Raw genomic sequence first — 12781 nt, forward strand, 5'->3', positions numbered from 1 at the left:
TTAAACAGCAAGGAAATGATGATTAGAAGTCAGATTCTAGTTTCAGGGAAAAGAAAGGGGACTGTGGCTGAGAGAGATACAAGGGTGACTTCTGGGTGCTGTCAGTGTGCTGTTCCTTGACCCTAATGGTCTTTATGTGGGTATTCAGCTAAGAAGCAATTAAATGCTACATTTGTTAATGTACTTTTCCATATTTGTGCCACATTTAATAATAGGATATGTTTTATGAAGAGACATTATGACTAGATTTTGACCCACAGGAATCCAAGGATGGTTAAATATTTTAAAAATAAATTAATTTGCTACCTTGACTGGCTAAAGAATATATGATTTTCTTAAAATAGATGCAGATGAAATAAATGATAACATTAACATCCAGTCATTAAGTAGAACAATGACAGTAATATTAGGGAGTGAAACTCATACTTAATAAAATGCTAGAAATATTTCCTCTAAGTTTAGTAATGAGAAAAAAATATATACTGTTACTGCTTTTATTTAGCATTGCACTCAAGTGCTGGTGGTATGGTTTGGCTGTATCCTCACCCAAATCTCATCTTGAATTGTAGCTCCCATAATTCCCATGTGTTGTGGGAGGGATTTGGTGGGAGATAATTGAATCATGGGGGTGGTTTCTTGTGATATGAATAAATCTCATGAGATCTGATGTTTTTATAAAGGGTTTCCCCTTTCACTTGGCTGTCTTTCTCTCTTGCCTGGCACCATGTAAGATGTTCCTTGTTCTGCCGTGATTGTGAGGCCTCCCTAGCCACATGGAACTGTGAGTCCATTAAGCCTCTTTTTTTTTTTTTAAATATAAATTACCAAGTCTCCAGTATGTCACTATCAGCAGCATGAAAACAGACTAATACAGCTGGTCAAGTAATAAAAGGAAAAAAAGACAGAGATTACAAAGGAAGAAAAACTAATTCACTGACAATGTGACTAGTTACATTAAAAAATCTAAGAGTATCTACAAACTGTTAGAAATAATAAGAAAATTCAATACGATTGCTTGACTCAACATCAAAAATCAAAAATCAGTAGCATTTCTGTGTACCACCCATGTGTTTATACTTCAGCAACAAACAGTTAACCTATATGTTCAATGCAATGCCAGTTAACATCCCACAGGAATCTTTGATGAACCTTTGACGTGCAGATGCTAAAATTCAACCAGAAGAGCAAAGAGACAGGAATACCTGTCATAAATTTAAAGAATAATAATGACAGGGATAACTGTTCTGTCTTCTACTTGTCCTACCAGATATAGATTTAATATAAAGATAGTGATCAAAAACAGAGTAGTATTGGTGGAGGGACAAAAAAAATTGGACCAATGGAATAGAGAACTTACAAATAGCCCACATATGAATGGGTACGTGGGATACATGTTTGCAGCTAGAACACTGCAAAACAAAGAAGGAAAGAGTATACTATTTGATTTAAAATGTTGGGATAATTTGTCATCTACATGGAAATAAATAAAACTAGAGCTCATAAGTAGAAAATAATTCCAGGATTAAGAGATCTAAATGTAAAAGAGTTAAACTATGAAACTTTTTTTTTAATGTAGAAGAACATTCTTATAATCCTAGGAAAGGAAAAAAAAATTGACAAAGTATAAAAGACAAAATGTCAAAAAAAAGGTAAGTTTGAGATTATAGTGAAAACAGTATTATACATTAAAGCACCAATAACTCAAAGATGAACCAAAGATTGGAATAAAATGCTTGCTATACACTTTAATGACAAAAGTTTTGTATCTAAATATGTAAATAACTTCCAATCAGCAACAAAAAGGCAAAGTTCACTAGGTAAACAGGCAGAAAGTTGTATTATGCAGTTCACACTGAGGGAAATAGAAACGGCCAGTTAAAATACGAAAAAGTTTACAAACTCAGTAGTCAAAACAAGATCTCATTTCACACCATTAACGTCTAAGCACACCAAGCTTTGCCAAAGATATAGGGAAATAGACACTCTGGTACATTGTTGGCACAACCCTTTTGCAGACGAACTTGTCAATTCCTAATATATTTCAAATATGTTTTCTTTATGAACCACTTAGGAATTCAAATTCTAGTTGTCACAATGGTGCATATAGCAAAATACACATTGCAACTTTATAAAATGAAAATATAAAGACAAGCTTACTTTGTTTAGGGGAATGGAAAAATAAACCATACTTTATATAACTGGATACGATGCAGCAGCTATTACTATAAATACTTCACATCTATATGTATCAACATGGATAAAATCCAAAAACACAATATGGAGTGATAAAAAGCAAGCTCCAATGGATATGTATAATGTGAAACTATTTATTACATTTCAAAGACCACAAAACAGTAATACTTATTTTTTCTGGAGAACACACACACACACACACACACACACACACAGTATAAAATTGTGCAGGGGAATTACATACATAAACTTTTGGGGATGAAAGAGGGAGTAAAGAATGTGTGTATGACTTTCTGTATTCTGATTTTTTTCCTAAAGGAAGAAGTCAGAGAGCAAACAAGTCAAAGTATATTAATACTTGCTTAATCTCAGGGGTAGATAAGTTGCTGTCTGTTCCATTATTTTTTGTTTTCTAATTTAACTGAAAGTGTTTAAATTTGAAAATGAAGTCTGGTGAGAAAGCATCCTCCCCAAATGCAGGTGTTTTTCAATTTTTGACATTTGCTTCTTGTATTGCTGCCCTGTCTGGAATGCTAAAGCAATAAGAAGGATAAACCGTGATATCTTAATGTGTGAACCTCACCTCATCCAGAAATCAAAAATGGGGCTTTCTATACCTCCGCTCCCAGATCTATTGCCTGAGACAACAGCAAAATGCCTCCCTGTCTCAAGTGGGTGAGCTGAGCCCTGACAGCCATAAAACCTGGGGATGCACTGGGCAGCTGGCCTGGAACTGGATGCCTGTGCAAAGCAGCAGAGGTATTTCATTCTGGGCACATCAGTACAAATTGTGTGGGTGGACAGTTCCACCCTGACTAAACAAACTTAGCATGTAGAGTCAACACCACTGCGATTTCCCCGTTTTGAGAAATGCTAAAGTAAAACTGAAAAAATTTAGAGCGAAACATGTCCTTAACTACAGTATTACAAAAATAATAAAATATAATGGCTCCAAAGTTACATTTAGCTCTCACTTATACATTGTTTGGCCCACACTATGTTTTTGTAAAGTTTTGGCTTAGTTGCTAATATTTAGAATGAGAGAAGTTTCTAATAAAAACTGGATTCCCAACTTCTCTCTTGAAGTAATGCTGGTACAATTGCACTTGAATTCTAGCATGCTAACAACTAGTTGACTCTGAAAGATTGTCTCTTACCCCATCGCCTCACTCATCACTTCACCTCCTGGCCCCATTGGGGTTTCAACTCTCTCATTTTACAGATGAGAAAACTGAGGCTCAGAGTGGTCAGCAGCCTTGCCCAATGGCAGAGTTTCTCTGTGAAGGGAGCCATGTTGGTGCCCATTGCCTGATTATCAGTTAACGTTGTGATTCCTTTTTCTACAAGATGAAGGCACATTTCATTGCTTTAATGGCATATTTTCTCTCCATCCCAGTGGGTACACTGGAAATGATAATCCTGAAAACTTTTTAATGAAAGACTGACTTCAAGTGCTGAGAAAAACAATACAAATGTATTAATTTCAGCAAGAAGTTACCAAGATTTGGCCAAACTCAAAACAGAAAAGTTTACATGTAAAAATAATAAAGGAATATAACAACAGAATTGAAAATGGTATGATTAGAGTTTGCATGGTCCCCAAGCATTACTTTTTCAGGCTGATCCTTACACAAGTACGATGCTTCCACCTCTTTCCCAATCTCATTCCTTTTCTTCTAAATTCAGAAACGTGCAAATCCTGCTCTGGAGCTCTTCCCCAGGCTTCCCCACAACATACATTTTCTTTAGGATTTTGCTTTTTTGATTTTTTTTTTGTTTCTGGTTAAAGCTAGTAGATAATACCCACTGACTTGCATGAGTCTCATCTATCATGCCGAGCAGTATTTAAATACTAGGAATTCCTAATTTTAAATGCTGCGAATTCCTAATCCATGCAAAGTGCGTTTTTGTTAGAACCAGCTACGTGAAGATTACATGGATTACAAATGTCCTTTAGAATGTGAAACAGCGAGTAACCTAAATGTAAACTGATAGGGAAATGGTTCAGTTAACTTTGGCATATTGTGAAAAACTTTGCAACAAAGCAAAAAGAAAAACAGGAAGATCTTAAATACTGACATGGACTGGTCTACAGGTTTCAAAGGAATACAGCATGGTATCTGTTATGTTAAAAAGCCAACAAAAACATACACAGTTTGTGGGTTCATGTAAGTGTGTGTAAATGCATGGAAAATGTTTGGGAAAAAACATGAAAGTGGTGAAGTGGATACCTCTTGGAAGTCAGGGAAATGGGGAGAAGTATGGGGGTGCTCAGAGAGGGCTTTTACTTTCACCTATAATGTCTGCTATTATAGGTGGTAGCAATTTAAATAAGAAAAACTTATATGTGACCCTAGGTTCTAAAATTCTTTTCATGTAACACATATAAATATTTCTGTGACCATTAATTTCCAATCATGATCTCAATTATAAAATTTGTAAAAACATCTCATCCTTGGAAATGAAATTTACTATGCCACGTTATCACCCAAATCAACTTTTTGAAGGGCAAAAATAAAGCATCTGAAAAGTTAAAGTTGACTTTCACAAGATAAAATCAAGTGAGTCAACTCTAGGAGGCACAAACCTTTCAAGGACATTCGATTTCTCTTTAATGGCAAAGAATAAGAAATGCCGGGTGGATTTAAATAAATCCAATTTCACTCACCTTCCAAGTTAACAATCAAATCAAAGTGACAGATTGCTTAATTGATTCTAACCTGAGTTCTAATTTCTAAGGTGCTCTTAATGTTTCAGCGAGTGCATTTGCTTTTCCCAACAATAGCAAAGGAACACGGGAGGGCAAGTTTTGCAAGGAAGAAACTGAACCCCAGAGAGGTCAGAGTTTCGTGCGAGGTCCCACTAGGAAGTGGCGGATGGGACTCCCTGCAGGTGTCTCCTGCCAGCCCTCTGTGCTCTCAGCCAAGCTGCTTGCTTTGATTCACCAGCGTGACACCCTGCATCTCCACATCCGGTGTTCTCACGTATCATCCTTGGCGATTATCTTTGTGTCTATTTTTTAATTTACTGACCTCTGGAGGCCTGTCCCCGCCATCCCTGACCCCTAGGCACTGGACAAGCCCCCTCCTCGCCTCCTCCCCCAGCCCCGCGCATTCCACCTGTTCCGGGGCATCACCCTTGCTCCCTTCCTCCCGCTGCCTGTCCCGGGACCTGCGTGGAGCCCACAGCCCCACCACCAGCTCGGTAGCCGTTCCACGACCGCGCCGCTGCGGGTGGGGCCAGCGTGTCCCCCGGACGCGGGGAGGAGGGATGGAAGTGCGAGGGTGGGGGTCGCGCAGCCCCCACTCACCTTGCCGGCCGCGCTCGCCGCCGCCAGGAGCACCAGCAGGAGCGGCAGCAGGAGCACCTGCGGCCTGAGCGCCATCCGGGGGCTCATGGTGGGCACGCGCTCAGAGCCCCAGCGAGTCCGGGGACCCGCAGGCTCTCAGGTCACAGCGTCTTCTGCGTAGCGCGGCTCCGGGAGCCCGGGCTGGAGAGCTCGCCTCGCCACTCGGCCGGGGCGGGTTTTGTAGGGCTCGGTAGCGCGGTCCGTCCCTCCCCACTCAGGCTTTTTGGTTGTGGCTCCAAGGGAGGGAAGACGTGGCTTAGGTCCCGCCCTCGTACCCCCCTCCCTCCCAACTTACCAGGCAGTGTCCCTTCTACCCGGGCATCGTGCCCAGGAGGCGAGAGAAAGGGCTGGGCGCCTGCGGGGCAGGTGGGCGCGGATCCAGGGTAAGGGGTTAAGGAGGTGATGCTCCCCAGGTCCGGGGCCCAGGCGGGGAAGTGGGGTGCGGGTCGGAGGTGGGGAGTTTGGGGGTGTGCGGTGGGGAGGTGACTGCGCAGGGTGGAGGGAGTGGCCAGCGGCCCAGCCCAGATTAAGCGGGAGGCGCGGCGGGCGTCTGCACTCGGGAGGCCCCGCTTACTTGCCGCGCCTGCGGCGGTGCATCTGTCCGCCTTCCCGCCTCTAGCCCGCCTCCAACTTGCGGCCGCCGGGCTTGGCAGCGAAAGCGCCGCGAAGAGGCAGCGGGGCGCGGGTGGATTGGGGCTGGAGGTGCGCGTCCCGTGGGCGGGCGAGGCTGCAGCTCCCGGCGCTGCGGGCGTCCCCCCAGGTAAGGCGCCCATAGGCGGGGCAACCTCCGTCCGGGGGCCCCGGCATCTGCCTGGGAGGGGCAGTGGAGGGAGTGTGGCAGTCAAGGGATGGTGGCGGGCCCGGCTGGGGAGTTGTGGCCCGGAGGTCACCAGAGGAGAGCTCGTCTGGCTCCCGGGTTTGTCTGCCTGGGCTTTAACTGGGTGCTGTGTGTTTTGATTAATTTGGAGGCTCGAGTTACCGGCCTGGCAGTCGGGGCACTCCAAAATGCCAAGAGAAAGAGGCAGCTGAGGAGAAAGAGAAAGCCCATCCTATTCTCCGTTGAGTTGAACTGCTTTTCAGGCCAAGTCTTATCTGCGGAAATGCAGAGCAAAACAAGACCCAGCTCTCATCAGGGTGCGCCCTTCCTGGGGGTGGCCTGGGATGCCAGTGCGCGGTGCCTGGCTTGTCAGGGCACCGTCCTCCAGCAGGCTCTCACCGTTTCCTGTCCCAGGGAACCGCACTGGCTCTGGTAAAACATTTAGACCCCTTCTCAGAAAATGTTGTGAAATACATAAAATACAATCAAACCAGAATCAGTTTTATTGGAATGCAATTATGGAAGTTCTCAAGTCGTGATATAGTAACATAGGTCCATTATCATTATTGCATTAAATAGCTAGATTTAACAGCAGGCCAATTAGGCAACTGTAATATCAAAGTAGTGATGACTGCAAATGGTATTTTAGATAATAGCCCAGATTGAAATGTGACATGAAAATACCACGGGGTGCAAACTATCAAGAACTGCCAATACCTCTGTGGTCTGTTGCCTATGCCCATAAAGAAAGGACATGTTGAACTTCTGTGATATGTTACTAAAAATAAAGATGCAGCTTTTTTTCCTATTCGAGTTTTCTATACAGATCACCTGAATTCCATCCTCAGGTTAAGGATCTTTGCCTTGGAACAGTGTTGCTGGTATTGGCTGTGATTGGTTTCAGACACCAAGTACGATCTATGCAGTTGGTCACTGATTGTAGGGAATCGCTTGCAGTTAAAATTGGAGACTATGGGTATCTTAGACGTTTGTAGCTATGCAGATAGGCAAAACCCTAACAGTAAATGAAGACATTCCTCCTGTTCCTTTTATTTTGACTGTAGCGTGAATCTAAAGTCTTCTTTCTGTCTTTTATGCCAGTGATTCTCAACTGTGATTGTGCATTAGAATCCCTTCAGGAACATCAAAAAAATGCTGATACCCAGACCATTCCAGACCAATTTTATCAGACTCTCTAGTTGTTTTAAAATTTCCTGTAGATTCTCATGCACAATCAAGTTTGAGAGCCCCTCTTCACACACATGTGAAAATTTCATGCATATGTTGAGTTGGGTCTTTTCTTAGTAGAATAATAAAAAGCACATATGTTAAACTCTAATTCATTACAACTTAGGAACACCGCGGAGTTTATGACCATATCACAGATGTTGCAATGTGGTATGCAGTAGCTTCTTTGCATTGGTAGGGAAGGTTCTTATGGAAACTTCTGCTTTTCTTGTGGAATGAAACAGCAGGTGTTCTGTTGATAAAGTGACAGTGTCCAAGAGTTCTGAGAGTCACATGATAGTCTTTCACAAACTGACAATACTTCATTTTAAACAGTACAAACAAAACAATCTCAATGCTAATGTTAAACGTTTCTTCTCTTTGCTGAATTCCAGAAGATTCCTCAATTTGAATTTTAATTGCCTTTTCCTGAAACCAACTCATTTTGTTGGAGGACTAGAGTTGGTTTTATCAACTTTGGAACAGGAGGTAGCAGTCAACTGCGAGTCATTTCTGATCCAGAAACAGAGCCAGAAAGAAACTTGTGATGTAACTACAGCAAGAAAGAGGCAGTGCTGGAGAGCTTGACCTCTGGAGTAGACTCTGGAGTTTTGAATGCTTTCCATACTTACTAGTGTGACCTAAACTCTCTGGGTTGGAGTCTTCCCTTCTATAAAATAGACATATTCACAGTACCCACTTCAGGGAGTTGTTGGAATCTAATAACCTAGCAGAAACCCTTTGTGCAGGATCTTCACATAGTAGTCACATAGTGAAATTTGATTCTTGTTTTGTACAAAGGAAAACAGGTGGCCCTGATGAAAAATGGTGGCACATGGTAGAGATGCTCTTCTGAGCTCAGTACCCAACGCTGGGAGGCAAGCACAGCCCATGAGCTCCCTTGAGGTTAGTACACTTCCAAGGCCTCTAGAACCTTGCCTTGGCATCCCTTGAGACCAGCAGCGTTGGCATCCCTGGGAGCTTGTTGGAAATGCAGAGTCTCAGGTCCCACTCTGGATCCACTGAATTAGATCCCACATTGACCAAGATCTCCAGGTGATTCATATGCACCTGGTACCTGAAACCCTGAGAAGCTGCTTATCTAAAAACCACATTTAACCACCCATTCCCCACCTGCCACCTTTAGAACAATCTTTGAAAGGCTCACCAGGTGGTGTTAATTAACCAGAAGTCTTGATTTTTAAAAAATCACCTTTGGGTCAAGAGAATTGATTTTTAACAGTTGGTTCTTTAAATAAATGTAAAACAGCAAGAGGAAAGGAGGATGGTTCTTTTTGTACATTCAAAGGACACAAAGATCTCTGTTTTTTACTTTGATGCCATATAGGGGTTTTAAACAAGATGAGTGGTCACTGCCTTTGACAAGTCCTATATAATTATTTTTGCCCTCTTTTCGTAATTACAGTGTCATGCCCATTTTCTACACAATGTTTAAATAGTTGTATCTGCTTCACTACATTTCAGTGTAAGCCCCATTAGGGCAGGGGCCATTTTTGTGTTTTTTACTGATGTTGAATGAATAAGTGAGGCTGTTACTATTTGCTGAATGAATTAATAAGTGCACAAATGAAGCTGAATGGCTTGTCAGATTCACCCAACATTCACACGTAGTCTGTTTTCTTCCTAAGTTCATGATCTACCTCTAGCCTTCATTGCAGAGGGACATGCCTCTGCTTTTGATAAGATATAAAATACACCTCTTATAATGCCCATAGCTGCTTCATTCATCTTGTTTTATTTCATCTCCCCTCTTAGTGTCCTTTTTCTTTCAAGAACTTTCTCTTTTCAACACATCTGAAACAATTAGCCTCTTAGGGGCTTTTAGAATCTGAGTGATTACCAACTCATTTCAGTTCTTGCCATTGCATCTCTGGACTCCTTTTCTGCTTCTCTAAGTTCATGGCTCCTGCCTTGCACTATTGGGTTGTGGTAGCCATCTAGCTAGTTTTCTGTCCTGCGAGCTTTCTACTCTTAAACCCATCTTCTATGTAATTATCAGAGTTAACAATTAAAATTGCAGATTGTGCTAGCAAGGACAGGTGACTTTAGGGGCAATTACAAACAGTCCTTCCAATCCAGAGGCTTATCATCATGGGAGCTTTCCCATCATTCACACTACATATTTATCACAGGACATGGGGAGGTGGGAGTGGGATGGGGGAGCTCTGGTTCTCGTAGCCACTCAGGGACCTCCTGGAAATTCCCTTTCAACATCTCTATTCACCTCAGAAGGGGAGGTGAATGTGCTAGACTAAAACTACCCTACAAGCTTCCTCCTGGATGTGACACAGGCTATTTCTATTCACATTTCGCTGGCCAAATGGATCACATGATCATGCTTTATTCTGTAAGGGGCAGGGAAATGAAATCTACCACATGCCTTGAAAGAGTGGGAAACAGGTGGCAAACGTCAGTAATACCCATCACACACATCGTGCTACTTGTTTGTTTAAAAGCTTCCAGAAGTTCCCCTTTGCCTTCACAACTGATTTCACATTTGTTGGAATAAGATAGTGTTGTCTCAAATCAACTTTTTTGTTTTATCTCTTTTGTCATCCCAAGCTTTTTATGATTTCTGTTTCACTATATACACTTCCTCACCTCACACCTTCGTCCTTGCTCTTCCCTCTGTTTTCAGGGACCTTCTTCTTGGTCTGTCTGCTACAATTACCTGTGCTTTAAGATCTAGGTCAAAAATTAGAGAGTGTGGTCCCTGTGAAGACCTTTGTCCAGACCTTTATTATATAGCACAGAAATAGTGTCTGGTGATTTATTGTTCTGCATTACAAAGCCTTTGAGGGCAGGTACATTATTAGGTGTATTAGTCTGTTATCACACTGCTATGAAGAATTACCTGAGACTGGGTAATTTATAAAGACAAGAGGTTTAACTGACTCACAATTCCGCATGGCTGGGGAGGACTCAGGAAACTTACAATTATGGTGGAAGGCACCTCTTCACAGGGCGGCAGGAGAGAGAATGAGTGGAGCCAAGGGGGAAGCACCTTATAAAACCATCAGATCTCACGAGAACTCACTCATTATCTTGAGAACAGCATGGGGGGAACCACCCCCATGATGTGGGGGGAAACCAACCCCATGACACATGGGGATTATGGGATTACAATTCAAGATGAGATTTGCGTGAGGACACAAAGTCAAACTATATCATTAGGGAATTTAAAAGTAAAGTACATTTCTTGAGGTATAATCTATGTTCGATAAATTGCACCTGCTTAAAACATGGAATTGAAGAAGTTTCACTGACGCATCTACCCTGTGAAACTACCACCACCCATTAGGCTGCAGTATTTTTCTATACTCCCAGAAGTTTCTTTCTGCCCCTTTGCCATCCATTCCTCTTTCCACAACCCATTCTCAGACCACTACTGATCTGCTTTCTGTCACCATAGACTGCGTTGTAGTTGGCATTTTTTAGAATTTTGTTTTGATGGAATTACACCATGTGTACTTTCTTGTATCTGGCTTTTTTGACTCTGCATAGCAATATTCAGATTCATCCATGTTGTGTGGATTCGTATCTATTCCTTTCTATTGCTGAGGAGTATTCTGTTGTGTGGAGCTCACCCTTTGAAAAAAAATTCATTTACCTGTTGTTGGATATTTGGATTGTTTCCAGTTTGGAGCTACTACAAATCAAGCTACTATGAATATTTTTCTACAAGTCTTTGTGTGGGCATGCAATTTTATTTCTCTCAAGTAAATACCTAGGAATGAAATGACTGGGTCATATGGTAGATGTGCATTTAATTTTAAAAGAAATTGTTTTCCAAAGTGGTTTTATCATTCTACCTTCTCAATATAAGGTATAATACAGTGCATAGGAGTTCCAGTCACTCCATATATTTATTTTGCTGTTAATTTTTTTATTTTAGCCATGCTAATGTTTATACAGAGGTATTCCAGTGTATTTTGCATTTCTCCAATAACTAACGATGTTGAACACCTTTTTATGTACTTATTGAACATTCGTATAGCTTGTTTTGTGAAGTGCCTATTCAAATCTTTTTTCCACTTAAAATTTGGCTTCTTATCTTCTTATTGTTGAATTGTAAGAGTTATTGATATATTGTAGATACAAGATCAATGTTAGATACAAGTATTGTGAGTATTTTCTCCTATTCTGGGGAATGTCTTTTTCATTTTCTTATTGGTATTTTTTAAGAAGCAAAAGTTTTATTTTGATGGAATACAATTTATAATTTTTTAAAATTTTGTGATTTGTGCTTTTCTCATTACCTGAGTGAGAACTCTATACTTATGCCAAAGTTGGAGAAATTTTCTCCTATGTTTTTCTCTTGTGTAGTGTTGTTACTTTTACCTCAATGATCTCTTTCAAGTTAATTTCTGGGTATGGCATGAGGTAAGGATTCATTAAACTTTTTTTCCATATGAATATTCAGTTGTTATAGCACCAGTTGTTGAAAAGACTTTTCCCCCATTAAATTGCTGTGGCACCTTTGTGAAAAATCAGTTGATTATCTATGTTTGAGTCTTTATGTTCTATTTATCTATATGTCTATTTATTTACCATAATTCTTATGACTGTAGTTTTTTAGCAAGACTAGTGTAAATCTTTCAACTTTGTTGCTTTTTATAAAAACAGCTTAGGCTATTCTAGGTCATTTACATTTACGTATATATAGATTTTATTTGTTAATATTATGTTAAGGAGAGTTGTGTTTATATTCACAAGAGATGTTGCTGTGTAATTTTCCTGTAATATCTTTGTCAGTTATGGCATCTGAATAATGCTAGCCTCATCAAATAAGTTGGCCAGCATTCTCTTTTTTTCTATATTCAGAAAGAGTATGTAGAAAAATTGGTATTATTTCTTTATTAAATGTTTGATAGAATTAACCAGTAAAGCCAGCTAGCCCTGCAGTTTTCTCTGGGGAATATTTTTACTTACAAAGTTAATTAATTATAAATTTAATTGCTATAGGGCCACTTAAATTTTCTATTGCTTCTTGTGTCAGTTTTGATAATTGATGTCTTTCACAAAATTATTTATTTCCTCTACATTGTTAAATTTATTGGCATATTATTGTAAGAAGATTCTCTAATTATCTTTTTAATCACTTTTGTCATTTGATACTGTCATATTGCCATTTTTAACATTCCCAAGTTTTCAGACTTAATCAATTGTATACA

The 12781-nt window shown here is 40.6% G+C and overlaps 1 protein-coding gene across 1 annotated transcript in view; it reads right to left on the reverse strand.

Annotated features, from left to right (window-relative positions):
* LOC105712694 (collagen alpha-3(IV) chain) overlaps positions 1 to 5590 on the reverse strand; it is a 147796-nt gene extending 142206 nt beyond the window's left edge. The window contains exon 1 of the mRNA XM_064372925.1: positions 5504 to 5590. Within this exon, the coding sequence (XP_064228995.1) occupies positions 5504 to 5590 (87 nt within the window). The remainder of the gene's footprint in view (positions 1 to 5503) is intronic.
* Between the last annotated feature and the right edge of the window lie 7191 nt (positions 5591 to 12781).

This window comes from Aotus nancymaae, unplaced genomic scaffold, assembly GCF_030222135.1.
Source record: "Aotus nancymaae isolate 86718 unplaced genomic scaffold, 86718_ANA_hifiasm-v0.15.2.pri h1tg000008l, whole genome shotgun sequence".
NCBI classification, from domain to species: Eukaryota; Metazoa; Chordata; class Mammalia; order Primates; family Aotidae; genus Aotus; species Aotus nancymaae.